Source organism: Mustela nivalis (genome assembly GCF_964662115.1).
Source record: "Mustela nivalis genome assembly, chromosome: 10".
NCBI lineage: Eukaryota > Metazoa > Chordata > Mammalia > Carnivora > Mustelidae > Mustela > Mustela nivalis.
In genome coordinates, this window is record NC_139029.1 from 32,812,086 (window position 1) to 32,839,799 (window position 27,714).

At 53.8% G+C, this 27,714-nt stretch overlaps 2 protein-coding genes across 8 annotated transcripts; both read left to right on the top strand.

Annotated features, from left to right (window-relative positions):
- Nucleotides 1-85: 85 nt before the first annotated feature.
- ARTN (artemin) lies at nt 86-3,404 on the top strand. 3 transcript variants are annotated; one of them, XM_082687205.1, is made up of 5 exons: nt 86-211; nt 416-565; nt 1,801-1,930; nt 2,266-2,408; nt 2,485-3,404. In XM_082687205.1, exons 3-5 carry the CDS (start codon nt 1,871-1,873, stop codon nt 3,056-3,058), a joined length of 777 nt encoding a protein of 258 aa, XP_082543331.1. In that variant the 5' UTR covers nt 86-211; nt 416-565; nt 1,801-1,870; the 3' UTR covers nt 3,059-3,404. The 3 variants fall into 3 exon arrangements, with proteins under 3 accessions (XP_082543331.1, XP_082543330.1, XP_082543332.1); XM_082687204.1 differs by having other exon boundaries at nt 1,871-1,930; XM_082687206.1 differs by having other exon boundaries at nt 1,871-1,930; nt 2,266-2,404.
- A 3,919-nt stretch (nt 3,405-7,323) lies between these two features.
- Nucleotides 7,324-27,563, top strand: IPO13 (importin 13). 5 transcript variants are annotated; one of them, XM_082685230.1, is made up of 20 exons: nt 7,324-8,210; nt 9,962-10,698; nt 16,009-16,149; nt 16,275-16,416; nt 16,525-16,691; nt 16,903-17,023; nt 17,110-17,257; nt 17,678-17,859; nt 17,940-17,966; nt 18,146-18,280; nt 18,466-18,609; nt 19,875-19,955; nt 20,721-20,858; nt 21,037-21,133; nt 24,087-24,139; nt 26,378-26,444; nt 26,533-26,591; nt 26,738-26,827; nt 27,122-27,303; nt 27,395-27,563. In XM_082685230.1, the coding sequence occupies exons 1-20, from the start codon at nt 8,127-8,129 to the stop codon at nt 27,489-27,491; spliced, it is 2,892 nt and encodes a 963-aa protein (XP_082541356.1). In that variant the 5' UTR covers nt 7,324-8,126; the 3' UTR covers nt 27,492-27,563. The 5 variants fall into 5 exon arrangements, 3 of the variants coding, with proteins under 3 accessions (XP_082541356.1, XP_082541357.1, XP_082541358.1); XM_082685231.1 differs by having other exon boundaries at nt 19,896-19,955; XR_014299310.1 differs by lacking the exon at nt 24,087-24,139.
- Nucleotides 27,564-27,714: the final 151 nt, after the last annotated feature.

Here is a 27,714-nt window from a genome sequence, read left to right on the forward strand (position 1 = left end):
TGAAAGGTGGGGCTGGGCGGGGGCGCTCTGGGCCCCACCCCGGGATCCGGTGACGCCGGGGCTGGAATTTGACACCGGATGGCGGCGGGCATGAGGCTGCTAAGGGATGGAGTTGGGCTCGGCCCCCAGACACGGCCCACGGGCTCTGCCAGCAGCAGGTCCCTCGGGCCCCAGCCCTCACTGCGTCCCGGACCCAGAGCCCTGCACCGCGGTAAGCCGACCTGTTGGCCCACCCTTGTCCCAGCCCTGGGGCTAGGGGGAGCGGGCAGGAGAGTTCCCCTCCACTCCTATCTCACATCCTCCCTCTCCTGGGCCAGAGGCATAGCTCTCCGCCCCTCCCGGCCCCCTCAATCCCCCTGTCGCTGGTCGGACTGCGCTAGCCCGCCATAATGTGAGGCTCCCGCTGCCGCTACAGGGCGCAGACTGGCTGCCAAGGCCAGGCTTTTGGCTGAAAGGGGCGCTGCCAGGTGCACAGCCCTGGGCATGAGCCTTTTAAGCTGCGGAGGAAAGCTCAGCACTGGTCCCAGGAAAGGTGCCTAGAAGCCCACAGAGGAGGACCCCTGTGGTGAGTATCTGGCTGGCAAGCGGGGAAGCAAGGACTGGAGGACCAAGTGGCCCCCAGACCGCTAGGAGGGAGACTGGGCCTGACCTGCCCTCAAGAGACCAGCTCCTGAGCTCCCCCTAGCGCAGGGGGTTACTGAGGCTGCCTGGCCACGGCTTGCACTCCATCAATGAGAAGTCACTAGCCTGGTCCCTCGAGGCCGGATTCAAGTAGGAGCATACCAGGGAGGCCTTCCTGGGGAGATCTGGTCCACAGGTATGCAGGCGTTCTGTGTGCTGTGGGGTGGGACCCAAGGGCAGACCAGTAGGGAGGGCTCTAGGGCCCCAGAGGGGTGTTTGGGAATGCCAGCCAGGGTGGGTTCACCAAAGTCTTGGTGGGACTCAGAATGGCTGGCTGGGCTCAGGAAGCATGGCTCATGGGGGAAACTTAGAGCAGCAGGGCCAGGCTACCAGACCCACAGGAAGCTGGAGGGGGACAGACCTGGACCAGCTCTCAAAGACCAGGTTGAAGTGGAGGCCTGGTTGGCCCTCCTGGGAGTTGCTCAGGCATGAGTCTATCTGAGCACAGCCAAAAGCCCACCCCCCGCTTTGAGTCTGCAGGCTTGGCAATGCTGCCCCCTAGTGGCCACATGGAGCCATGCCCAGGCCCCATGTTCGAGGGCCCATCAGCCCCCATCATCCGGGGGCTCATCTGTGGAGAGAAGAGAGAACTCTGGCGGCCCTGGGTCTAGACAGAGATCACATAGGAGCAAGGAGCAGCAGCGCTGGGTGGGCAACACGGGCTGACGCTGGGGCATCACCGACATCGGATAGGTCAACAGCAAACACCCTGAATCCTCTCTAGTCCACATCTTCCTCCTTTTGCCATGGAGATAAAGGTCTCTGTGGGACCCAGAGTGTCCAGCTACTTCCTTTTCTGGCTGCTCCTGGCAACTCCAGCCCTGCAGCACAGAGCAGTGAGGTCCTGGGGCAAGCGACCTTGGGATGTGAAGCAGTCGCCGAGCTTCCCTGGGTCTTATTTGTGCAGGTGGAAAATGAGGATTATGCCAGCTACTTCATGGAGTTGTGAGGACTGAAAGAGGGAACAGGTGCAAAGTTCCAACACAAAGTTAGGTTCTCAATGCAGTTACTTCTCCTCCCGGGTTGAGTCCAGCCATCCAAGTCCCTTGTACTTCGTCTGGAAACACGGAAGAGGAGGGATGAACTACCCAGAGGATAACTCATCTCTCATTGTCCCAGGCTGCCTCAAGAGGAGGAGAGGGGTGGGAACAGGTCAGCTAGGGCTGATGGGCGCACCTGGTATTGACAGATGGAGCCCGGATGTGGAAGCCCTTCCGTGCTGCCCCACTGGCCCCCGCCTAGGCGGCAGGTGAGTGGTTCTCCCAGTGACTGCCACCTGGAATTGAGGGAAGGTGGTTTGAGTGGGGAGGCAGCATAGGGCTTGGCCTGGGCTGGCGACAGAAGAGGTAGGGGGAACGGTCAAGGAGGGACCAGGAGTAAGGAGGAACGTCAGTGATCTCTCCCGTGGGCTCCCTGAGGCAGCCCCACTATCCTCCAACCTAAACCCTTGGGGAGCTCCCCCCACCCAACTAAGCACCCATCCTCTCTGATCCCCGCTGCCCCAGCCCCTTCGCGACTTCCCTCCACCCCTGCCGACCCGGGGGCCCTATTCCTCCCTGAGGCTCCACTGCTGTCTCTGCGCAGCCGGCCCTGTGGCCAACCCTGGCTGCTCTGGCCCTGCTGAGCAGCGTCGCCGAGGCCTCCCTGGGCCCTGCGCCCCGCAGTCCCGCCCCGCGCCTTGGCCCCGCTCCGGCCCCAGCGCCCCCCACTGGCCACCTGCCCGGTAGGTGAGAGGGCGAGGGGGCGGGGCGGGGCGGGACGGGGCTGGCCCGGGACCCCGTGCGTGACCACGTCTCCTTGCAGGGGGCCGCGCGGCCCGCACGTGCGGCGGAAGAGCCCGGCGGCCGTCGCCCCAGCCTCCGCGGCCCGCGCCCTTGCCACCCGCGCCCTCACCGGCGCTGGCCCGCGGGGGCCGCGCGGCGCGAGCAGGGGGCCGGGACGGCCGCGCGAGCCGGGGGGGCCGCGCGCGGACTGCGGGGGCGCGGGGCTGCCGCCTGCGCTCGCAGCTGGTGCCCGTGCGCGCGCTCGGCTTGGGCCACAGCTCCGACGAGCTGGTGCGTTTCCGCTTCTGCAGCGGCTCCTGCCGCCGCGCGCGCTCCCCGCACGACCTCAGCCTGGCCAGCCTGTTGGGCGCTGGGGCCCTACGGCCGCCTCCAGGCTCGCGGCCGGTCAGCCAGCCGTGCTGCCGCCCCACGCGCTACGAGGCGGTCTCCTTCATGGACGTCAACAGCACCTGGAGAACCGTGGATCGCCTGTCGGCCACTGCCTGCGGCTGCCTGGGCTGAAGCCTCGCTCACGGGGTTGGCGGACTGCATCCTGCATCCTTACCCGCGGCTTCTGGCGCCCAGGGGCCCTCTCGCCGGAGAGTTCTGGGTGATGGGGTGGGGGTGGGGAGTGGCTGGAGCCTCAGCCTGAAACCGAGGCCTCTGCCGGGTGAATGATGGCCATGAGCCCCCGAGAGATGGAGGGACGACGGGCCTGGGGCCCCAGGGTACTCGCCCTGCCAGTCCCAGCCCTGCTGACACCAGACACCTCAGCTGAGGAGACCTTAGGACCCTCTTCGCACAGACTCTGGCACTGACTCGGCCGCGGCCCCCTGGCCTCAGCCCAGGCCCTGGGGGCGCAGAATCGGAGGAGACACACGGCAATCACATTGCCCACGAGGGCCTGGACTCACTCGTGGGAGCTGGACCCCTATTTATTATTCCTAAGTTATTTATTTACTTCCGTGGTTTGTCAAATCCTTTCCTGGGCAGTGGGGCTGGACGGGTAACAGCAGCTGGATGGGGATCAGGGGCTGGCCATCACCCTGTCTTCATGCTGACTCAGCAGTCACATGCCTGGCCTGGATTTTCCATTGCTTGCCTGCAGCCACCAGCTCTGGGATATGGGGCATGGAATACAGGCAGAGTGGGTGGTACAGGGGTGTTCTCCAGTCCCAACAGGCCAGCTCACACCGCCCTGCACCATCCCCAGCCCTTGGGACCCGGAGTTACAGTTGGAGAGAACCCTACCCTTGCCACATCAGGCATTCTGGGGGCCTTACTTCATGTGTAATGACACAGAGAACCACACACTGCCCCACCCCAGGTCACTCATCTGTGTCCTACCCTCCAGGGCACTCTGACGGGTGCATATATTGCCTCTGCTTATACACAATCCAGCACGGGGAGCTCACTGCCCGAGTTCCACGAAGCAGCCCAGGGCAAAAAAGAGCATCTGCAAAGGCTGCGGTGGGGGAAGAAGGTGCAGCTGGTTTGGGGGCAGGGGGATGAAGCAGAGAGCATCAAGGGAATTAGAGGACAGGAAAGGACTGAGGTGCCCCCCACAGGGGCCTGCATTTTGAGATATTCAAGGATATTCATTTATTCATTCAACAAGTATTTATTAATTACCTATTATATGGTAGACACCAGAGATACAGAGCTGAAAGGTACATGATCTCTGCCCTTAAGCTTAACTCAGGAGAGACAGACTATAAATAATTATGAAAGTTCAGTTTGACAGTATGAAAAGGACAAGAAGCTAAGAGGTACACATCTGCTTCTGGAAGGAAGGAGAGGTTAGTTTTGACTCTGGCCTTCCACTGTGTCCCCGAGTCATCTCTCAAAAGTCAGTGCAATCATCTGAGCTTTCCTGCCTGTCCCTGTGAAACCCTGTTTCCTGGGTCCTGTGAATTTGTCTGATATGATGTTCTTCTTTGGAAATAAGATGAGGGCCTGCATTTAGAAAGGATGCCAAGTCTGAGGAAGCATGGGGCGTCGAAGGGCCATCGGGAGGAAGGGATATGTGGTCTGAGCTGAGAAGGGAGGACTAGACTGGAGATAGATTTGACAGCTATGAGTACAAGGGCAGTGGCTGTAGCCAGGGTCACATGAGAGCACCGTGGGAATGAGCTGGCTGAGGGTGGGACCCCTCGGGCCTTGCCACTGCTAACCAAAATTCCTTCCAAACTGTCTAAGTGCCTGGCTGCTTTGGCACAGTTGCCCCCTTCACTCGGGCTAGAGTGAGGAGCAGACAACAGGGACGGCTGTGTGCGTTCTGGGTCAAGGAGGAGAAACGGGTCTGTGCTTCCACTCTTCCATTTTCACTGCCCCAGTTCTAGGTGCTCCCCAAACTCTGGTGCTCTCACAATGCCCTCAAACACCCCTTTGCCCCATCTCTCTTCCTCCAAACTGATTGAGGATCCTCAGTCCCCAGCCCTTCCCACCTGCACCCGAAGAAAATGGAACCAGTGCCATGCAGTTTGCAGACACCTCATGGAGGCCTAGGCCCTGGCCCTGGTTGGGGATGAAGGAGGACATCCCATCAAGCAGGGTCATCGGGTCCAGGTAGCCCCTGCTGGAAAGACTTGAAATCCTGGCCTAGCCCCCAAGCCCTCCAGACCCTGCCCTTCAGTGGTCATATCAGCTCTCAATGCCACTTAAAGAAGACAGACTGAAACCACCTCTGAAAATGCTCAAGACAGCACTGACCTGGCAAGAGAGCCAGGTCAGAACCCAAACCAAGGGTGCTGGCTCTCAACAGTCCTGATTGCCAGTCCTTGAGCAAGTAGGGTCCCTCCAACTCAATGATGCATTCTGGGCCCCAGAGAGATTGTGGCCAACATCTCACACAGTCCCAGCTGAAACTGTACCTTCTCTAAGAAGAACACGGTCCCACAAGAACCCAAATCCCTCTTAAAGAATAAAATAAAATAAAATAAAATAAAATAAAATAAAGCCCCTATCCCCCAAAGGAACAAGTTCCAGAGCCGTAGTTCTCTGCCTACAACTTAGCAGAGGTCACTAGCATGTGAACTCACCAGGCAGAGCACTTTCCACTCCCGGAAGCCACAGGTGGTATTTCCATTATTGACTGTAGTCTTTGTTTCACATTTGCAAAAAAACTACATTGCCCCTTTGAGTGGTCTTCCCAGAACCAAGCTATGGTCTCCTCCAAAGGGCTATCAAGTCACCAACTCTTATAAAATGGAAAACTATAAGCAGCTTTGAAATGGCAGCTTTTAAAGCTTCAGGGAGCACCCAAAACTTCCCTGAACATTTGGTTCATCCAGGAACTGAGGTGTGGGGTTCCACGTGCTGCCCCCTGCACTTACCAATGGCTTTCTTCCTCTCTTGTCCAAAAATGGTCCTGTTTCCCCCTGTGACAGAGTGTATGTGCACCAACTGACTCACTGAGGTCTCATCTGGGAAAGGAGAGGCTGTGTAGAAAGCTAAGGGATCAAAGAAAAGATCTAGGAGAATCTGCACTATGTGAGATCACTTTTCTTGGTCACAGGAGTGGTTCTTAACCTGTTTGGGGGTTGTAAAGTCCTTAGGAACTCTGATGAAAGCCGGGGGGTTCACTCCCTGCACACCCAAGTGATGAATTCAATTTATCCTACATCCTACAGATAGGTTTTTCTAAAATGCAAATCCAATCATCACTGCCCACTTGAAACCCCACTTAAGATTTGTTGAATGACTAGACTCCCACTAGATTTTGCTTCCGAGCTAATCCAGCCCCTCTCCTTACACCTTTCTCTCTATTCTTCAAGCCCAGACCAAGTTTCTCCTCCTCAGCGAAGCCTGAACTCACCTTCTTCAGCCTTAGCAGGTATTTGCCAATGTCAGCTTCCTCCACTGAATACAAATACAAGTCCTCCTTTCCCTTTTGATCATTTTTTCCCCTGCTGGGATCACTGGCAAGAGTTAATAAAAGATCGGGGTGCCTGGCTGGCTCATTCGTTAAAGCATGGGACTCTTGATCTCAGGGTTGTGAGTCTGGTCCCCACCGTTGGGTGCAGAGATTACTTAAATAAATAAACTTGAAAAATAAGAGTTAACATGAGGACAAGTGGAAGTGAAGGAGTAGAGTCTGCTGGGGTCTGCAGTCAACCAGATCTATGCTGGTCTCTGCTACACTAGCTGAAAGCTCAACCTTTCTCGATCTGTTTCCTCATAGGAAAATGGTGACTAAAAAACCCACCGCAGAGTTGTCCAGAGAATCAGACTTAGGTATGCAAAGTACTACTTGTTCCTAGCACTTAAATGTGAGCTATTCTTATTCTAATTACTCATAAAGAGAAGCTGCTTCCAAGCACCCTAGGAAATTCTCCGAGTACTGTCCATGGTATGTGGTTTCCTGGTTGGTCTGAGCACTCGCAGAGCCGTCCTTTTTTATTCCTGGGGCGCACCAAGCCCCCTTTCTACTGTGGGCGGTGCTGATGCCTTCTGCCCAGATTGCCCTCTTCCCGGACCCCAGGAGGCGCCGGCAGCGCGGCACCACGGTGACCTGTTCCTCCATGCCAAGCCCCAACGCACGCCTTTTCCTCTAGCCTGCATTCCCAGCTCAAACCACCGGCCCCCTCGATCACGTCCTCCTAGGGAACTGCTCATCAGCGCCTCCAGCAGATCTGACCCTGAGGCGGGCCGGAGGTCTGGGGCCCGCGGGGCTCCACGGGTCCCCAGTCCACGTGCTCCCGACCTCTGCCGCAAGGCGCCGCCCTCCCGCTAGCCGCAATGCGGACTACGTTTCCCAGGGTACCCAGCGGCGGGGCCTTGGCTCAGTGGGGGCCTCGAGCGCCGCGCCGCTCCGTCGCCTGCTCGGGGGCGCGCGGGCCTGGGCGAGGACAAGACCAGAGACCCGGAATGAGTTTCTGCGCAGTTCCGCTGGGCCGTGCCGGGCTGTGCCGGGCCGGGCCGGGCCAGGGCAGGCGCGGGGGGAGGGTGGCGCCTAAGTCGGCCGTGCCGGGAACAGGCGCTGGGGGCAGCCCGCGCCTCGCTGAGGTCCCCGCCCCGTCCCGGCCGGGCCGGCTCGCCTGTCAGTCACTAGGGCGGCGGCGGCGGCGGTAGCGGGGCCGGAGCCGGGCGGTGAGAAGAGCGCGGGCCAGGCCGAGCGGAGGGGACCTGCCACAGCCCCTCAACTCTACGGACTCTTCGCCCTAGACTCGCGAAGCTGCACCCCTGCGCCTCGTCGGACGCCTCCGTAACCCGCGAAGCGCTCTCTCCCTCGTCACCCCCTACCCCGTGACCTCCTCGTAGGACCCGAGAGCTCCCTCAGACGAGGGTGTTGTGGGTACAGACCATCGACCCTGTGACCTCTCACGGGCCAGGGGCTCTGTTTCCCCCACAGGCCTGCCTTCCCTATGACTCCTTCCTCAGAGATTCTGGGGACAGAGCCGTAACCCACCACCGGGACCCCCGCCTGCGAACTCTTCACTGACGGCTCCCTCTTCGGAGTCCCCCTCATTGGCTTCCTCTTAAGAGCACCCTTTTGGCCTCTGGCAAGCCCCCCATCCCCGACCGAGGTGGGGAGGCCTCGGCAGCCATGCCCGCCCTGGGCCCCCTGTCACCCCACCGCTTCCTGGGGACCCAAGCCGGGGTCTAGCAGGGGGCCAGCAGCCAAGGGGCTGGGGCAGGAGACAGGTCAGGGTCCACCTCCCTGCTGGGGAGGGAGCAAAAATGGAGCGGCGGGAGGAGCAGCCAGGGGCTACAGGGGCTGGAGCAGCACCAGCCTTGGACTTCACTGTGGAGAACGTGGAGAAGGTATGAGGGCCCTGGGGTGGGCGGTCCAGTGACAGAGCAGAAGTTTTGGGGACTGATACCAATGCCAGAGCCCAGGCTTGGGCTGGGTGCCTGCTGGGATGGTGCCCCCAGAGCACCTGGCATTTGCTGTCTCTCTGGGCAGGCATGCACAGCAGTATAGTGGTGTCCTAATGGTCTATTTTTGGCTTTCCTTAGACATGGGCTCTCTGTGGATACTCTAGGGTCTTGGGATGGTCCCTCCAGAGTGCTGATGGCCTAGACCTATAGCCACACTGGCTATTCTCCAGCTCCATGGGAACGGCATGAGCAGTGCAGTAAGAAACCAAGAACCCAGGAGACCTGCAGCTCAGTCTCCAGGAACCTTACAGATGCTGAGCCATCCTGGACGTGTTTTGTGACCCAGGGGCTCAGAAAATTACCTGAAACTAAAACAGTCTGGGTTGTTTTCACTCTTTCTTAAAGAAGGGTCCTTCTTGTATTGGATGGAGGCCAGACCAGTCCTGGGCAGGCGGGAAGGGCTGGCCCCCTTTGTTTTGTGCTGGGTTCAAGGGGTTCAGGCCTGCTGACAGCCTCAGGGTCCTTTCCTTGCTCTCCTGCCCACACAGCTTCCTGCCATGGCCTTCCCAGGTTCTCCCACTGCCCAGGCCATCTTTTTTGAACTGCTTCTCTGGTTCTTTTCTGTGTTCTGACCCGGAGGCCTGGGATGCAGAAATGCCTCCCCACTGTGATGTATGGGGAGATAGGGCTACCTTGCTGGGAAGCGGGGAATGGTAACAGATATTCACTTGTTATTCTTGATCCCTTTTTGCTATTCCAAATGCAAGAATGCAACCCTTCTGCTTTTCTGTGCCTGCCTCAGCATCCTGGAGTGGTCAAAAAAGGGACAGTAGCTAGAACTTGCTGTCAGAAGTACAGATTGGGCTAAGACTACTTGAATGGAGCCTGCTTAGGGGGTCAGAGTCCTGACCTGGCTGTTCTACTCCCTGGGGCTGGGTGGTGTTGGCATGGTGGCGCACTCTTCCATGTGCTGCCAGGGAGACAAACCACTGTTTTCTTACTGTGTGAAGTCCCTATGGAATTGGGGCCCTGGGGATTTGGCTAGCTGAGAGCTCCAGACAAGGCATTTGCCAGGGCTGCTAGCCAAGACTTCTTGACCAGCTTTTTGGACCCTCACGTGTGCTCTCTGAGGGCTGTGCTCACCCTCCCTTCCAGTATGTCTCTGGCCTACGGCTGCCAGGCAAAATCTTAGCCCTGCTCAGATTTCACACTGGCTTTGGTGCCAGCATCTGGAGTGACCTAGGGATGATCCTGGGGGAGCTGAAGAGAAGTCTTGGAGTTGATGGGAGCAGCTGTGCCTGGGAGGGTCAGGGCCCCTCAGGCTATTCCATGTTCTACTCGGGCTTAGCTTCATCCCTGTGGAGCCATTCCTTCAACCTGGGCCTTGTCTTTTACCTCAGGTGTCTCCCTTTTGGGGAGCTCAACCTCCTCTTTCTGACTTCCTGTGGAGGTTCGCTCTCTGAACCCATAATGCTTTGCTATAAGGAGAAGAGAATATGGTAGAGCACGGGCAGAGTTCAGGCTCTCAAGATATCAGTAGAACCCTGGGCTCAGAAAACACTGTAGAGCCCTGGGCTCTTCCTGCTCAGCCCCTCAGAGAGAGCAGACTTGCAGGACCAAGTCATACCCTCTGTTCTGGGCTCTGGCAGGATCCAGAGTGCCCAGCACCTGCTCAGTCCTGTGCTGTCCTGCAGGCGCTGCACCAGCTCTACTACGATCCCAACATTGAGAACAAGAACCTGGCTCAGAAATGGCTGATGCAGGCCCAGGTCTCCCCACAGGCCTGGCACTTCAGCTGGCAGCTACTGCAGCCCGACAAGGTGCCTGAGATCCAGTACTTTGGGGCCAGTGCCCTGCACATCAAGATCTCTCGCTACTGGAGTGACATACCCACTGACCAGTATGAAAGTCTAAAGGCACAGCTCTTCACCCAGATCACCCACTTTGCTAGTGGCTCCAAGATTGTGCTGACTCGGCTCTGTGTGGCACTGGCCTCCCTGGCTCTCAGCATGATGCCTGACGCTTGGCCATGTGCCGTGGCAGATATGGTACGGCTCTTCCAGGCTGAGGACTCACCGGTGGATGGTCAGGGCCGCTGCCTGGCCCTGCTCGAGCTGCTGACAGTGCTGCCGGAGGAGTTCCAGACGAGCCGTCTTCCCCAGTATCGCAAAGGCCTGGTGCGGGCCAGCCTGGCAGTGGAGTGCGGGGCTGTCTTCCCGTTGCTAGAGCAGCTGCTACAGCAGCCCAGCTCACCCAGCTGTGTGCGTCAGAAGGTGCTCAAGTGCTTTTCCAGCTGGGTGCAGCTGGAGGTGCCATTGCAGGACTGTGAGGCGCTCATTCAGGCTGCCTTTGCTGCTCTGCAGGACTCAGAGCTCTTCGACAGCAGTGTGGAGGCCATTGTCAATGCCATCTCGCAGCCTGATGCCCAGAGGTGAGCTGGTCCCCATCTTCCCAGAGAAGGACAGCTTGCTTGGCCATCCATCCATCCATTCAGTAAACACTATTTGAGTGCCTACGGCATACGTGCTCTTATGCTGGTGATACACAAGGAAGCAAACAAGACGTGGTCCTTATGGTTCAGAGAGGGAGACAGACAACTAACCATTCAACAAATTATTCATTACAATATTTGACTCTTTCTTCTTTTTCTCTCCACCAATCAGTCGCCAAGTCCTGGCTGTTCTACTCTTGACCATATTGCAAATCTATTTTTTCCGTCTCCACTGCCACCACCCTAGTCCAAGCTGTCATCATCTTTCTCCCCAAATTACTGCAGAGCTTTTTCACTAGTCCCCTGGTTTTTACTCTTGTACCTTTTACTGCACACCCCGCAGCCAGAGTGGTCTTTTGAAAATGAGGATCCAGTTTGTCCTTTCTGCTCAGACCCCGTCAGTGGCTTTTTACAGTTCTTAGGATGAAGTTCAGAATCCTTAATGTGATTCACAAAGGTGCTGCACACTGTGGCTCATCTCTAGCCTCTTCTCATGCCACACTCCTTTCTTCACTCTCATATGATCTCTTTAGTTCCTTGACTGTCCCATGCTCCTTCTAGCCTCTAAACCATCCCATGTACTTGGCACATCATCTACCTCAACTGAAACTTCACTTTTTTGGGAAAGCCATCAGTGATTTTTAACACTAAGTTTGGTCTCCTCAATTATTTCATCTCAGAGCTCCTACTGTTTCTCCTTCTTAGCCTGTAACGCAGTTTCCTTGTAAATTACCGTGTGTCTCCCCATTGGTCTCTCAGCTCTGTGAGGATGGGCACTGTGTCATTTTATTTTGTCACACTGTGCCTGGCAGCATTTGGTAGCATTCAGTATTTTTTGAACAGATGAGAAGTAGGAGTTGCCTGAATGGTGAGAGGTGGGAGCGGGGTGGGGGAGGTCAGGGAAGGAGTGAGTGTTCCAGACTTCAGAAACACAGCAGGGGCAAAGGCCTGTGGTGGGCAGCACCGTAGTACCCACAGGGGCCTGAAAGAAGGTGAGTGTAGTGAGCTGTTTGTGCAGATGTTTGTCAGGCACCTGTTTGTGTCTTGGGCCCTCTGCTGGGCACCCGGTGCACAGAGATGAATGGGTTGACTTCAGCAAGCCAGGAGCTCACAGTCTAACAGACACCTACCTAAAGGGGCAAGGATGGTCAATGAGATGAATGCCATAGTGCAGAAAGCAGGGTTGGGGGTACTGTGAGAGCCCAGAGGAGGCATTTAACCTATCTTAGGGTTGTGGAAGGCTTCCCAGAGGAGGTGTGCTTTAAAGAGCCTAAGCAATGAAAATGTGTTGAGAGAGCCTGGTGAGTGGGGGTGATTAAACAGCAGGGTTTAAGGGCCAGTTGGAGGTCTGATCCCTGATCATGTAAGACCTTGTCAGCTAGGTTTAAGATTTTGGTCTTCATCCTGAGGAGGATGTAAAGATATTAAAGGATTTCAAGCAGAGAAAATGGCATAATGAGATTTTTAGTATAGGTTGGATTGGACAGGGCAAGACTGGAGACACTAACAACACTATAGAGATAGGGCTTTTAGGGAGCCTGAGTGGCTCAGTCCGTTAAGTATCTAACTCTTGATCTCAGCTCAGGTCGTGATCTCAGGGTTATGAGTTCAAGCCCCAAGTTGGGCTCCACACTGGGCATGAAGCCTACTTAAAAAATAAAAAAATAAAGAGGAAGAAGAAGGAGGAGAGATGGGCTTTAGAAATGCTTAACAGAGTTGGAGGGGAAAACACCCAAAGAGAGCATCAGAGAGTGGTTAATGGCTCCAGCCTTGGCATTAGTCACATCTGAGTTTGAATCTCAGATGGTCCGCTTGCTAGATCTGAGACCTTGGGTAAGTCATTTTTAAGCCTCAGTTTCCTCATCAGTAAAATGGGTGTGATTGTATCAACCACACAGAGTTGTAAAGGCTTAAACAGGATAATATGCACAGGGCTCCTGGTGCTCTATAAAGAATATTTTGGTATGAGGATCAAAGAAGAGAAGGTCTGTGAAAGGTCTCTTGTGGTTCCTGTACACCCCATAAATGATACTTGCCACCATTTATGGTATTTGTTACTGCATTCGTAGTTAGTCTGTCTTTCCTGTGGTTTCCCAGGTTTTCCAACTCAAGGTGGGTGCTGAGTCCCAGGGCTAGCCTTCCTCAGCAGCCTGTAGCTCAAGTGCCAGCTGGGTTCAGACAGTTAGTGGCTAAGGGGAATTGCCCGGGGCCACTGCATGGGTGATAAGGGGTGTCCTTGGATACACCCAGGTTTACCCGCCCAGCCAGTCTCGAGGGCTTTGGCAGGTAATTGATGCCTCTTCTCCTCTGAACGAATGAGCGAACAAGGAGCCAGTGAGGGAACCCACAGCCTCCTGAGCGCCCATTGGCTGCAGCCCCCATGGTTGCTTAGCAACTCTCCCCATTTTCTCAGCTCTCCTCCCAGAGCTCTAATTGCAGGTCTGGGCTGAGCTCAGTGTGAGTGGCAGCCAGCAAGTTCTAGCAGCCCTGCCCCGGCAGCTTGAGCTGACCAGTGAGAACTAGGCCTCTTAAACCCAGTCTCAGCCATGGCCTTAAAGATATCCTCTCTATCTCCCTCCCCGAAATCTACAAGCCTCCAGAAGCCTCCGACTTGTTCTTCTGCCTACTCACAGTTCTCAGGAATAGGTGCCCAGGTGGTAGGAAATCTAAACAAGTGTTTTCCCTGTTGGTGGGCTGCACCCAGCCTGGTGTCAGAGTTTAGGCCTTGCTCTGTTAGTCTAGTTTCCAGGACTCTGTCTTGAGAAAGTCACCTGTGGTTTTGACTCTTGGGTCATCTGGCCACTGTTATCCCCAGGTGTCCTGACGTTGGCTGTCCCCTTAACTGAGCTTGCACTCAGGTCCTTTCCCACTCTTCTAGAAGCTGCTTGGCTCTCTCTGCCTTGATTTTCTTTTTCCTGAAAATGCGTTTTTAATCCTAGAAAAGCTTTTCATTGGGGGCTGGGGGAAGAGAGAAGGTGAAATTAGACAGACTCTTGGCAGCTCTTATCAGTTCAAATTTGAGATATGGACTGAGATTTGCATAGATCATTTGGAGAAATTCAGGCTGGGCCCTGAAAGAGCTGTCCTGCTGCAGTAGAAGCAGCTGCCCCAGCCTGGCATTTGTTTCTAAGTTACTGTATGACCTTGAGTAATACTCGGAGCCCTTCTGGACCATATTGTCTGTGATTGAGCCTATTATGCAACTCAAATATGACAAATCAAGAACCCAGTGAAGACTGAGTACCTGCTGTGTACATCAACTTCAGTAGGTGTGAGAGAGCCTTGGTAGGGATGCTTGGGGATAAAGCACTACCTCCTGCCCCCATCTCAGCTGCTGGGAAACTTGCAGGCCAGAGCTGTGGCCCTCCCCCTGCTCTTTGTGCCAGAATCTGGCCTGAAGGTACCCATTGTCTGGTGGTGCAGCCTGTGTCAGGGTCATGAGACTGAAGCTATCTCAGCTGTCTCCAAGCTGCACCCTCTAGGGCTATCTCTGGGTTGGGGGTATCCTCGCATGGGCACCTTGTCCCACCAGAATGGGGATTTGGAGAAAGCCAACATCTTGGGCTGGTTGCCTCTTGTTGTTATGAGACTACCTGCCTGCCTAGCAGCCTGCTTAGGGCAAATACAGATAGAACTCCTCTGGTACATCAGTCCCCCTTCCTCTCCATAGATTGCTCTGGTGACACTATGATTGGTAGCAGAGGGTCTCAAGCATCTGATCCCCCAACCTGCCAAGAGTATCATTTCCTCTGATTAGTCTGATTTCCACAGAGCAGGCTGCTGGAGAGGGGTCCAGTGAGTAGAGCTAGTGTTCTCTGTCTCTTTTGTATACTGTGCTTCCCCTGCTCCCCCTTTAAGATCATTGTGCCTCAGGACTCTGACTTGGACCCTTTTTTCTCTCATTCAGTGCTCATCTGCTCCCATAGCTTCAATTATCAGTTGTTTGCCCATGACTGTCTCCTGTTTCAGCTTCTCTTTTGGGCTTCAGGTTTTCATATCCAACTCTTTGGACACTTCTGTTTGCAGATCTCACCAGGTACCTCTGATTCAACATGCCTAATGCTGAACTTACCACCTTCTGGCCTTCCATTAAATTTAGTACTATCCCCCTCCACCCACTTCTCCTGACCTCAGTAAACAGCTCCACCATCTTAGTAGTTGTCTCGTAACCTGAGAGCTGTCCTTAACTCTTCCCCATTGTTGTATCCAGTCAGTCATCAAGTCCTGACCATTTTGCCTCTTAGCTGTCTTCCAGTTCATCATCTACTGCTCTCCCTTCATACTGCCACCAGAGTACAAAGGAGTTCGGATTTGGTGGCAGGGAGTGGAGTGGACAGTGGGGATTGATGCTGTCGGTGTCTCCTGAAATCTTGATCAGGGCTCCTGAGCCTGTATTAACTCCTCTGTTTCCTATCCTTGTTCAGTCTCCCTTAACACTGTCTATATTAGTTTCCTAGAGGAGCCGTAATAAAGTACCACTTTAAATAAAGTACACTGGGTAGCTTTAAACAACAGAAATTTACTGTCTCACTGTTGCGGAGGTTTGAAGTCCAAAGTCAAAGTGTTGGCTTCCTCTGAAAACCTATAGGGAAGCCCTTCCTAACCTCTACCTAGCTTCTGGCGGTTTGCTGGCAGTCTTGTTCCTTGGCTTGCGGTTGCATGACTCCAATCTTTACCTTTGTCATCACATGTCATTCTCCCTGTAAGTCTGTCTTCATGTGGTTGCCTTCTTTTAGGGATACCCGTTGTAGAGCTCTCCCTACTCTATGACCTCATCTGCACTGACCCTGTTTCCAAATAAGATTACATTCTGAGATATTAGAGATTAAGACTTCAGCATACTTTGTGAGGGGAGGATACAATTCAGCCCATAACAGTCTGCCCTCTAATCCCCAAAATTTATGTCCTTCCCACATGCAAAATATGTGCATCTCATTTCAACTTCACCAGACGTCTTAACCCATGCCAGCATCAAATGTAAGTCTAATTAGAGAACATAATTCAACCCATTCAACACCTACCTTCTTATACTTTCTTCCCAGAGTTCTCCTGGAGGTAGGCTCCTGACCTGAGGTTTTTCCCAACATGGGCAGCATTAAAGCTACCTTGTAGGCCCTGATCTCTTTTTCATTTTGGGTTTAATGTAGGGGAGGGGACTTGCTGGAAGACAGAGAGAATGTGTGTCTCTCTCAAAGCTGGTGGGGGATGGGCAGGCAGCTCTGATGGGTCTCCTTAACTTCTTGCCTCCAGGTATGTGAACACACTTCTGAAACTCATCCCGCTGGTGCTGGGACTGCAAGATCAACTGCGACAAGCAGTTCAGAATGGGGACATGGAGACCTCCCATGGCATCTGTCGCATTGCTGTGGCCCTGGGCGAGAACCACTCCCGGTAAGGAGTGGGGCAGCTGCGGGTGGGGGGTGAGGAGTGGGGAATAGCAGGGCCCTCTAAGAGGTGGAGTTATTAAGCCCTACTGGGGGAGGTGGAATGACCTTATTATACGTCCTCCTTCCAAGGGCCTTGTTGGATCAAGTGGAGCACTGGCAGAGTTTCCTGGCCCTTGTCAACATGATTATGTTCTGTACTGGCATCCCTGGCCACTACCCTGTCAACGAGACCACCAGTTCCCTGACCCTCACCTTCTGGTACACGCTGCAGGTGTGTCTGTGTGACCTCCAGTAGGATTGAGCTGTAATTATAGAAGGCAGATCATGGACTTACGGGCCTGGTGCCTAGGTGGCTAACTTCCTTCCCTGGCTCTCTCAGGATGACATTCTGTCCTTCGAGGCAGAGAAGCAGGCTGTATACCAGCAGGTGTACCGGCCAGTCTACTTCCAGCTAGTGGATGTGCTTCTGCACAAGGCCCAGTTCCCTTCTGACGAGGAATACGGATTCTGGTCCTCAGATGAGAAGGAACAGTTCCGGATTTACAGGTGATGGTAGCAGGCAGTCCTACCTCTAAATAGAGTCCTGAACTGATGAAGGCAATAAGGAGAGGAACCCGAGACCAGCCTTCCTGAAACCTGGGGCTCCTTTCTCTATTCTCTAGGCACTTTTGCAGGGTTGTGAGGGAATTGGTGGAGGTGGGCTTCTGGACTTGGGGGCAGGATCGGGCAGTGTATAAGGTCTTCATCTGCTTCTTAGGGTGGACATCTCAGATACGCTCATGTATGTGTATGAGATGCTGGGGGCCGAGCTGCTCAGCAACCTCTATGACAAGCTGGGCCGTTTGCTCACCAGCTCAGAGGAGCCCTACTCCTGGCAGGTACCTCCCAAACCTAATTCCCTCAGCCCTCCCAGAACTGTCATAATCTCCTCCTCAGCCAAGCCAGTGGCACCCTCTTTCCTCAGCACACAGAGGCCCTGCTCTATGGCTTCCAATCCATCGCAGAGACCATCGATGTCAATTATTCTGATGTGGTGCCTGGGCTCATTGGCCTCATTCCACGGATCAGCATCAGCAACGTGCAGCTGGCGGATACTGTCATGTTCACCATTGGTGAGACCTGGCACACACCCATGAGCACATTTCCAGAGCCACAGGCACCCATCCCTAGCCACAGTCAGCCTGCTGGTTCCTGTCCAGAATGGGAGAGACACACATGCCCACACACACAGTCAGCATTGCACCCAACAGACTGTCCTGGCACATCTAGGGGTCCTTCCTACAGTGTTCTGAGCTTCAATTCAGTCAGGCTTGTTTGCTGTCAATGGAACAGCACTGCTAGGCCTCTTCTGAGTAACTCCTTCCTGCTTCTCAGCTATAAAGCTCCTGTTTGAGGATGTGCATGCATATTTCCCTATTCAGTACTAAGACTGTAACTTGATCCTGCCAGAAGCTCTGTGTGCCTCACAGGAACATGGTACAAAGCCAGCCTGGCCTGCCTCCAATATCCTCCCCTCTTCCTTCTTCCCCCAGGAGCTCTGTCTGAATGGCTGGCTGACCACCCTGTCATGATCAACAGTGTTCTGCCCCTTGTACTGCATGCTCTAGGCAATCCTGAGCTCTCTGTCTCTTCTGTGTCCACCCTCAAGAAGATCTGCCGAGAATGCAAGTATGACCTGCCACCCTATGCTGCTAACATTGTGGCTGTCTCCCAGGTATGCAGGGGCCTGGGTGGGGCTGGGTCTCAGGGCCCATTGCACTCCACTGATCCCATATTCCTTCTGTTTATCTCCAGGATGTGTTGATGAAACAGATCCACAAGGTGAGCCCAGAAGTTTCTAGGGGTCCTTGGGGATATTGTGGAAATTTGTGGAAATCCTCTTCTGCCCTTTCCTACCCCTTGTCTTTTGTTCCTGTTCTTGGAACCTTCCCCCAAGAGGTTCATTCCTCCTACCCATGGCCAGATAGTCCAGGATTGACTTTCTGTGTTCTGCCCCACAGACGAGCCAGTGCATGTGGCTGATGCAGGCACTGGGCTTCCTGCTGTCAGCCCTGCAGGTGGAGGAGATCCTTAAGAACCTGCACTCGCTTATCTCGCCCTACATCCAGCAGCTGGAGAAGCTAGCAGAGGAGATAGTGAGTGAGCTGTGTGTGTGTGTGTGTGTGTGTGTGTGTACACGGGTAGCCAGAGGGCAGGGATGGGCTTCCCTTTGTGTGGGCTGTGGCTGCTGGTGGGTGGAGTTGGAGTTGGCAGTCAGGGCTGGGATCAGGAGCCAAACTGAGGCTGGGAGATCCAGAGCTTGGTTTGATTCTCCCCATAGCCTAATCCTTCCAACAAGCTGGCCATTGTCCACATCTTGGGCCTTCTCTCCAACCTCTTCACCACACTGGATGTCAGTCATCATGAGGACGATCATGAAGGCCCTGAGCTCCGGAAGCTGCCAGTGCCACAGGGACCCAACCCCGTGGGTGATGTTGCCATTGTCCCCTTGACCATACACCCTGTGGGAATGTCATTGTTTCTCCCCAACTTTATGGGTAATGTTGTCATTGTTCCCTTGGCCCCATGAGGCATGATGCATTTGGTCCTCTGACCCTGTGAATGACCTTATCATTGCCCTTCACTCTATAGAGAGTGATGTCATTGCCTCATCCAACCCTGTGGGCGATGTTGTCTTTGTCCTCAACCCAACTGGGGTGATGTCATTGTGGTTCCTTCGCCCCATGGGGGACACTGGCATTATCCTTCAACCTCCTAAGTGATGTAATTATGGACCCCTGTTTAACTCCCAACTTCTACTTCACTATTCACTGTTCCCTGTGGGCACTGGGGATACTTACATGCTCTACATGTATACATGTAATCAGATTGTTGCAAAGCAGTGTGACAAGTACCATGGTAAGCTTAGGCACATGGAGGTTGGGTGACCACTTATAAGCTGTTTGATCTGGGGCCAGCCTCAGCTTTCCATTCAAAACCATGAATGTCAGACTCTCTGGCTTGCTCATCTCATAGAGCTGTGCTGGGTACCATATGTGAAAGTACTTTGCATACTATAAAGTTCTGAATAAATGTGGGAGACTGCTTGGGTCATTGTTCCCAGGGTTTCTCCTGGAGAAAAGGAAATCACAGTATCCTGGCTCCTCTCCTCAACTCCTCACCTTAGTTTCAGTTTCCCTTTTGGCTCTAGATCAAACTTGGGCCAGCATCCTCCAACAGAGCCCATTCTCCTTCCATGATAGTCATTGTCCTGCCTTCCCTCACCTCCCAGGACCTCAATCTGCTCTCTGCTCCTCCATAAACTGCCATATATATGTATACATTGGGGCTCTCCACCCTAGGCCTGTTTGGGTGACATAGCTTCTCTACTTCTTCAGGGGCTAGCCCTTAGGCTTTGGCACTAACAGGATTTTTCTGAGCAGAAATGGATAGAGAATTTTTTTTTTTTTTTTTTAAGTTACAAAGCTTTGGTAATTTTCTGAGGCCCTCATAATATCCCTGCTTTGCACTTTGAGGCTTCCTCTAAAATGATCCTTAGAATTCAGGATATTCTCTTTCATTCATGGGGGATTCAGTGATCTAGCCCTTCCCTCAAGGTCCCATTCACTGAGTCCTCAATGTCTAGTCTGGGGTAATAGAGTTGAACTTCCAGCTTGCTTTGTATTACCTTGTCCATCTTGGGTGGGCGAGAGTGTGGTGGGGGCACCTCACTTCTTCCTGTGTCTTCAGGTGGTTGTGGTGTTGCAGCAGGTCTTCCAGCTTATCCAGAAGGTGCTGAGCAAATGGCTGAATGATGCCCAGGTGGTGGAGGTGAGCCCCTGTCCTTGCTGTCTACTCACATGGTGACTGTGCTTAGATATGGAGCAGGAGGAAAGTGTTGCTGCCCCATCTCAGTGAGGTGAATCTTGCACTACAGGTACAAGGAATTTTTTGGGAAGACATTCAGAACTTCCCAGTATCACAAAGTACTTGACCAAAGAACTATGATGTTGGTGCTGAGTGACAGTCAGGGGTCCGCTTTGTAATCAGAGACCTGCCTTTGGTCCCTTTTCAATTTAGGATTTTCTTGCTATTGCTGCTCTCTGAGAGGAAATGGTGGAGATGTAAGTAGCAAGACTTGAGTTGCAAAGTTCTATTCTCTGCCCCTTTGAGAAGGGCCTTTTTGACTCCTGCCTTTCGGGGTGAGGGTCAGACTTGTTTACCTTCCTGACATGCAGGGTCAGGATAGGCTTATAGGTAAGGGTCCCTCCTTAGGCCTCCTCTGTGCAGGGCTTTAGTTCTGTTCCAGCTGATTGTGAACTGCTAACCAGGGCCCCTTTACTTTCTGGTTTCTTTCTTTCTTTCTTGAAATATATTTGATGTTTAACATTGTTTAAATTTAAGTGTGTACAGCATGTGAATTTGGTATATTTCTGTGTTATAATGTGATTGCCATTGTATGATAATTGACACCCCTATCACATCCCATAATTATAGTTTCTTTTTAGTGGTTGGAGTAATTAAGATCTAGTCTCTTGGCAAGTTTGATGATCATAATATTGTCTATTTCATGGGCCCCTTTGCTTCCTTCCCAAGGCGGTATGCGCTATCTTTGAGAAGTCCGTTAAGACCCTGCTGGATGACTTTGCCCCCATGGTGCCACAGCTGTGTGAGATGCTGGGTCGGATGTACAGCACCATCCCCCAGGCCTCTGCTCTTGACCTCACTCGACAGGTGGGCCTTCTGACTGAGGCAGCAGTATTCTAGATTTCATCTGACCTTGGGATGGGGTGGATGGGTGGAATGGGGTGAATGGGTGCCCTGGCAGGGGTCCTGACCTGCATTCCGGGGATGCTGGCCAGTTCTTGTGAGACAGGGCCTCAACTGACCAGCATTCCCTGCTTTGTTGTAGCTGGTCCACATCTTTGCTCATGAACCTGCCCACTTTCCCCCAATTGAGGCCCTCTTCCTGCTCGTCACCTCCGTCACACTCACTCTCTTCCAGCAAGGTAGGTCCTGACCAGGGTCTCTGCTGCTGCCGCCACTGCCACTGCCTCTGCTTCCCTGACTGGGGAGCCAAAGCTGCCCACTCTGTTCTCCTCTGTCCCCTGAGTTGCACATGGGACTTGATGGGAAACTTACAGGATCAAGCACAGCACAATTGTCACCCTACAAATAGCTGACATCTTAGGTTGAAGTGGATAAGAGAGTGAATGATGTCTTCTACTGGCCTGCTGGGCTCAGGGCCGATCTTGATGTGTGGGAAGGTGGGGCCAGAGCTCTGAGGGACTTGGGGCACTAGGCTGGCTCCTTTTCTATGGGATATAATGAAAAGGGGGAAAGAACATGGGCTTTGGAGTCAGATAGACCTAGATTCTAAGCTCATCACCACCAACTAGTTGTGTGACCTTGGGCAAGTCACTTACCTTTGTTTTGTGGAGCCTTCGTTTCCATGTCCATGGAGTGGAGATTTCATGTACTCAATAGGGTTGTTATAGATATGAAAGTAGTGTCTTTTGGTCCCCTGACTTGGGGTTTTTTGCACAGGAAGTACTCAGGGAGTGTTGGTTCCTTTCCCTACACTCTAGGTCGAAACCCTTTGGCTGTGGCCCCAGCGCTTTATTCTCTGTGGCCCTCTGCCTGAGAGAGCTGGGAGCAGGGGGCTCCATGCTTCCCCTGCTGTCTACCCCAGGCTTCTAACTTGGAAAAGAAATGGTGCTGCTCTGCTAGCCTCATGAGTCTTGCCTGGATTTGTGGTCATAGGCTGGGCGCTCACCAGGGCTTTCCTCTGGAGCCAGAGTGCTCTCTGCTTATATGGTCAATGTGTGGTCCCATGATGCTGGCCTCTGTTCCAGTGGGCTGTGGGTAGGTACGAAGTGGGCAGAAACTTGAGCCAGAAACCAGGTGTGGCCATCCTTAACTCCACCTCTCCCACCCCTCATGTCTAGTCGGGGGCAAGTCTGGGTGGTCCTGGACCCTGATTATCCCATAGTTTGCCTACCTCTCCCCTCCTTCCATGACCACACCTCAGTGTGGGGTGTCTGGATCACCTCAGCAGTCCTCTAACTGCTTTCCCTGCCCTTCTCCCCAGACCCCTCTTTGCACCCTACAGTTATAATGTTCTTTAGGAAACACACATCTGAATAATTTTCCTCCCCGGCTGGAAACCCTTTTTGTCGTTCTCCATTGCCTCAGGTTCTCCTCCCACTCCCACCCACATGATGCAGCTTCTGCTTACTCCTCAGTGTCTTCTGCCAGCGTCCCCGACATGCCAGCAGTCCAGCCACACCGACTTCTCCCTTCCTGTCCCATTGATCGTTTGACTGGAATGCCCTGTGCCCTTTACTGGGTGAGCGCCCCTCCTCTAAGCCTTGCCCATGCATCGGTCCTCAGAGGCTTCTTTGGGGCAGAATTGGGTGTTTCCGGACTTTGGGCTGGAACTACATCATGTACACACTGCTGACATGGCACCAGTCCTACTCAGTAATCTGCTTTTGTGTATTCATCTCTCTCCCTAGACTAAGCCCCTCAAGGGCAGGGTTGAGGCTCTTTTCTCTGCCTCCTCCGTGCCCAGAACAAGGCCAGAGTAGAGTAGGTATCAGACGCTGTTGAAGAGAGGAGGTGAGGTCTCCCTGCCCTTGGAGCCTTTCTTCCCCACTGTCTGGGGCCTACTGCTAGCAGGGCATCTGCTGAATATCAAACATGCTGTCCACAGGGGGACCCAGGCATGGGGCACATTGGGCCTCACTTTCCAGGACTTGAGTAACTCGGAGCTCAGGTGTGAAGGAGATGGGCTTTCTCAGTGGCTCCTTGTAACCTGGAGAGGGAGGCAGGAAAGAGCTCATGGTCTGCTTTATGGTTGGGGAAACTGGGCATTTGTGGCTTGCACAAGATCACACAGCTCCTTAGTGGTGTTTCAGGCAGATGCTCGTGCGGTGCCTCCTCCTCAGAGTGGAGCAGCCCAAGCAGCCCTCCAGGCACATGCCTCGCCCTTACCACAGGTGTCAACAGCATTGGAAGCAGACTAGTGTCCAACGGCAATCAGATTTGTTGGCCTTATTGGTTGTCTTGCAGGACAGAATGGCCCTCTTACCTGTTACACTTCCCAGTCTTGCCATTCCTTTCTCAGCTTCTGCCTTCCCACTGCACCATGAGGTGACATGTTGACTGGTTTCCCTCTTACTTCGTGTGTCCAGATGGTGGGAGCTGGTGGTTTAGCCCTTAGCCTGGCCCTCTGCTGAGTCGGTGTCCATGTGGAGGGACTTTGCTGGGTGGGGCTCTCATTTTGGGCCTCATGATACAGTTTCTTCCCCAGACCCTGTCAGTTGCTTGGCCAGCCATCTCCACAGCATACTGGGCCCTGCCCTAGCCAAGGAGAAGTCCTCTGGTTTAAGTAGACCCAGGAGATTCCTTTCCTTGGCCAGACACAGAGCTCTAAGGCCACGGAATTGAGAGGGCACCTGCTCAGGCCCTGATGCCCTCACCTTTCCGGGGCCTTTGGCCAGGCATTCATGGGAGTTACCAAGGACTGACCTCCCACCAGCCCTGCCCTCCTCTTTGATGGCGAGTGTGGGGTGGTATGTGCTAGGAGGCAGTGTAGGGCCACCCCAGCCAGCCAGAGGCTGAAGCAAGAGTGTGGGGGTTGTTTGTTCAGCTCTGTGGAGTCCAACATTGCTCCAGCACCAAAGGATCACTCGGGGGACTGGCCTGAGGAGGAGTGGGGAGTAGGTGGAAGGCCCCTTGGGAGGGAGCTGGGGCAGGCCCGTCCTTCACTTTGCCGTCTCTTTCTGTTGGGCTTCTCCCAGTTCATGGTTTTTGTATGTTTTGTTTCTTTATCTTGCTTCCTGCTGCTCATGTGCCCCCACGCTGTCTCCCTGCAGGCTCTCAGTCCCACATAACTATATGAGGTTGAGTTGCTGTTTGTATAATTTTTTCTTAAGTTCCATCTTTATTATATTTTAGGGCCCAGGGATCATCCTGATATTGTTGATTCATTTATGCAACTCCTGGCACAGGTGTGTTTTAGTTTTATTCATTCACGTTCTGTTCTCTCTCTTTCTCTTTCTCTTATGTTGAAATTCAATTTAAGCCTATTTTTAGCTTTCTGTTGACAAATTTTTTTTCTGTTCAGTTGAATAGAGTTTCTTCATCTGTTTCCGTGGAAGTTGACAACCCAACATCCTCCTTTAGTGCCCCTTTGCCTCAACTAGCTCATTCTTCCACCAAGACCAGGGAGAGGCGATCCTGAAGGGAGGGAGCTGGGCTGGCCTGGGTGGGGGAGGGGGAGTAACTGTGCCCACCAGCTCCTGTGCAGCTGTGATGCCTGAGAAGTTCAGGGGTAAGATTGGAGTTAAAGGGCCTGGGGTTCATTGTCCCCGTGCTCCTGCCGGGAACTGCCTGCCTCAGTGCCCCCAGCCTGCTCTGGAGAGGTGGCCAGGAGGAGCTCTAAAGGGAGGGGCTAAAGATGAATGTGCTCGGGGCAAAGTCCTGAGTTCTGAGTCCTGAGTCAGGCTGGCAGATGGGTTTGCTGCTGCTGGGAGGTGGGGTGCTGGCTCCATTGTGAGACTGCGTTGGGATGTGTTTGTGTTTGGTGTGTGTTTAAGTGTGTTGGACCTTATTTGTGTGTTTTGACTTTGGAAACAGAAATCATGTAGCTGCTATAAATAGAGCAGCTATTGTGTTGGGATAAATGTGTACTTGAGTGTGGGCGTATGCACTGATGGATATTGTATATTGATGTGCATTAGGCATTGATGGGTTTTGGACAGTGATATGTGTTGGAGGTATTTGTGTTGGGCTGTGGGAGTGTGTGTTTTAATGGAGGAGTGTATATAGTGGTATCAGTAGGTCTGTATTAGGGGATGTAGGTTGTGGAAGATACATGTGTTGAGCTATGGGGACAAGGGGTTAGTGTGGGGTTGATGGGGAGGTTCCTATGGGTTGGGGTAATGATGTTTCTTTGCTTAATCATTCCACAAATATTTATTGAGTGTGTAATACACGTTTGGTACTCTGCCAGATGCTGAGGATGTAATGGTAAGCAAAAGCAGGCACAGTTCTTACTCTCTTAGGACTCAAGTCTAGTAGAGGGGGTGGGGCGCAGTGGGAATGGGAAACAGGGAGTGTGTTCTGGGCCTAGATGGATGTGTGTGGGTATCTATGAGGGTGCATCCTTGGGGGTGAGGCACTTATATGTGTGTTTGTGGATGGGTGTGTCGGGAGAGTACATATGCTAGAGGACTGGGTAGCTTGAAGGTGTGGGCATGTGGACATGGCTGGGGGATGTGGGGAGGTTTGGGGGTGTGAATATGTAGCAGGGTGTGTTGCAAATGTAGGGAAGTACATATAAGGGATGTGATAGAGTTGTGTTTGAGGGTAAGTAGGGTGTTCCCAGAGAAGGTACGTGAGAGTGTGTTTGTACATGAATGAACTTGGGGTAGTGAAATGTATGTGTGGGGATGGGGGGTTAGGCATCTACATGGTATGCGTTGGGGGGCTGCTGAAGAGCAGCAGTGTTTGATGACTGCTGGAGCTGTGCAGAGTATCTCCTGTGACCTGAGGATGTGCCTGCCATTCGTGTCCTGGTGCCACTTGGGATGGGCTCTCTGGCCCTTGTACTCCTTCCATTCCCCCCACATGGCAGCACTGACTCCTGGGCTGGGTGTGGCTGAGAAGGGCCTGGACACAGGGTGTCCTGGTTGAATGGTGGGGCCATTGGCTCCAAGGCTCCTACCCTACTTTTCCTATTTCTAAGCTGGAGGGTGTTTGAGGAATGCAGGTGGGATGTGGGGAGGGGTGCTTTTGGACTGGGCTTCACATCCAGCTGCCATCTCTTCCTGCTGTCCTGTTAACAAATCCAGGGGGTTTTGACTGCCTCCAAATCAAAGCAGTCACTGCTGGCTACCTGGAACCTGCAGGAGATCTGACCTTGATGGAGGGGAGAATAAATGTTTGCTCAGGGAGTGACTTGGGACCCAAGCTTTCTGTATTGTGACAACCCCCCCCAACCTCTCACACACACCAGTGCATTCAAGTACACGTACATGTACATAGTATCCCGTGGCTGCTCCCTTCCTGACTGACTGAACTGTGGGATGGGGTGGGTCCCCCAGAGATGGCTGGGTGGCTGATTTTGGCAGCCTGTAACCTATGGTGCGTGAAGTTGGGGCCTGGGGTGGCAGGTGAGTGGGGGGCAAGGGGGGTTGGTCCTTGCAGCTGGTTGGGGCTGGGCTTACCAGCTCCACCTCCTGCAGGCTCTGAAGCGGAAGCCAGATTTGTTCCTGTGTGAACGATTGGATGTCAAAGCTGTGTTCCAGTGTGGTAAGTGGGGCCAGGTGGACAGGAGGGCCTGGGGCCCCCTCAGGAGGATCTTTAGGCCCTATCTGATCTGCCTCTGCCTCTCCTGCAGCTGTGCTGGCCCTCAAGTTCCCCGAGGCACCTACTGTCAAGGCCTCCTGTGGCTTCTTTGTGAGTCCCATGCTCAGTCCTGACCCCCACCACCCTGTACCCAGCCCTGTTCAGGACTCCAGAGGGTAGGGGTGTGGTGTGCCAGTCTTGTCCCCAGGGAGAGTGGGGAAAGAGCTGAGGCTGACAGGCCTCTCCATCCTCTGTAGACAGAGCTGCTGCCTCGGTGTGGGGAAGTAGAACCCGTGGGGAAAGTGGTTCAAGAGGATGGCCGTATGCTGCTCATAGCAGTGCTGGAGGTGAGATGGAGCCAGTGTTTGAGGGGGGTGGGGTGCTCCTCACTGCCAAGGCAGCTGCCCTTCTGGGAAGCTGGGGCATTTGGTTCCCTAAACTCTCTGACTCTGTTTCTTCATCAGTTAAATGGCTGACAGTTGTTAGGGTTGCTGTGAGGATCAGCCAGCTCTCAGAAAACAGTATTCACTTGTCATGTGCAGTTTGGCTGAGGAACTGTCTGGGAGTGGGTGGGATGTGGCTAGGCACCCTTGCCACAAAAGGTGCAAAGCCCTAGTGTGCTGAAAACCCATATCCCTCAGGCCATTGGGGGCCAGGCCTCCCGCAGCCTCATGGACTGCTTTGCCGACATCCTATTTGCTCTGAACAAACACTGCTTCAGCCTCCTGAGCATGTGGATCAAGGAGGCCCTGCAGCCACCCGGTTTTCCCTCTGCCCGCCTCAGCCCTGAACAGAAGGACACCTTCAGCCAGCAGATCCTTCGGTGAGCAGAGCTGGCGGGGCCTGGGCTTGGGTCCAGAGGAGAGGGCGGCAGTGGTGGATGGTACTAACCTCATCTCCCTTCCCTTCTTCAGTGAGCGAGTGAACAAGAGGCGGGTGAAGGAGATGGTGAAGGAATTCACACTGCTGTGCCGGGGGCTTCATGGCACAGATTATACAGCTGACTACTGAGGGGCGCCCCGTCCCACCTACGCCTCCTCACCCCTCCCTGTCCCCAAAGAGTAAACCTGGATCTTCATTGCATTGCTGTCTCGGCTTCCTTTCCTCTGCCACCACCACCTAACTGGGCGAAGGCCTGGGGGAAGAATGAGGGGATGTTTGGATCCAGGCCTTTGTAGGGAGTTGTGGGGCCAACTTCTAGCTCCTAGAGCAGAAGGGATCCACTGTAGCAAAG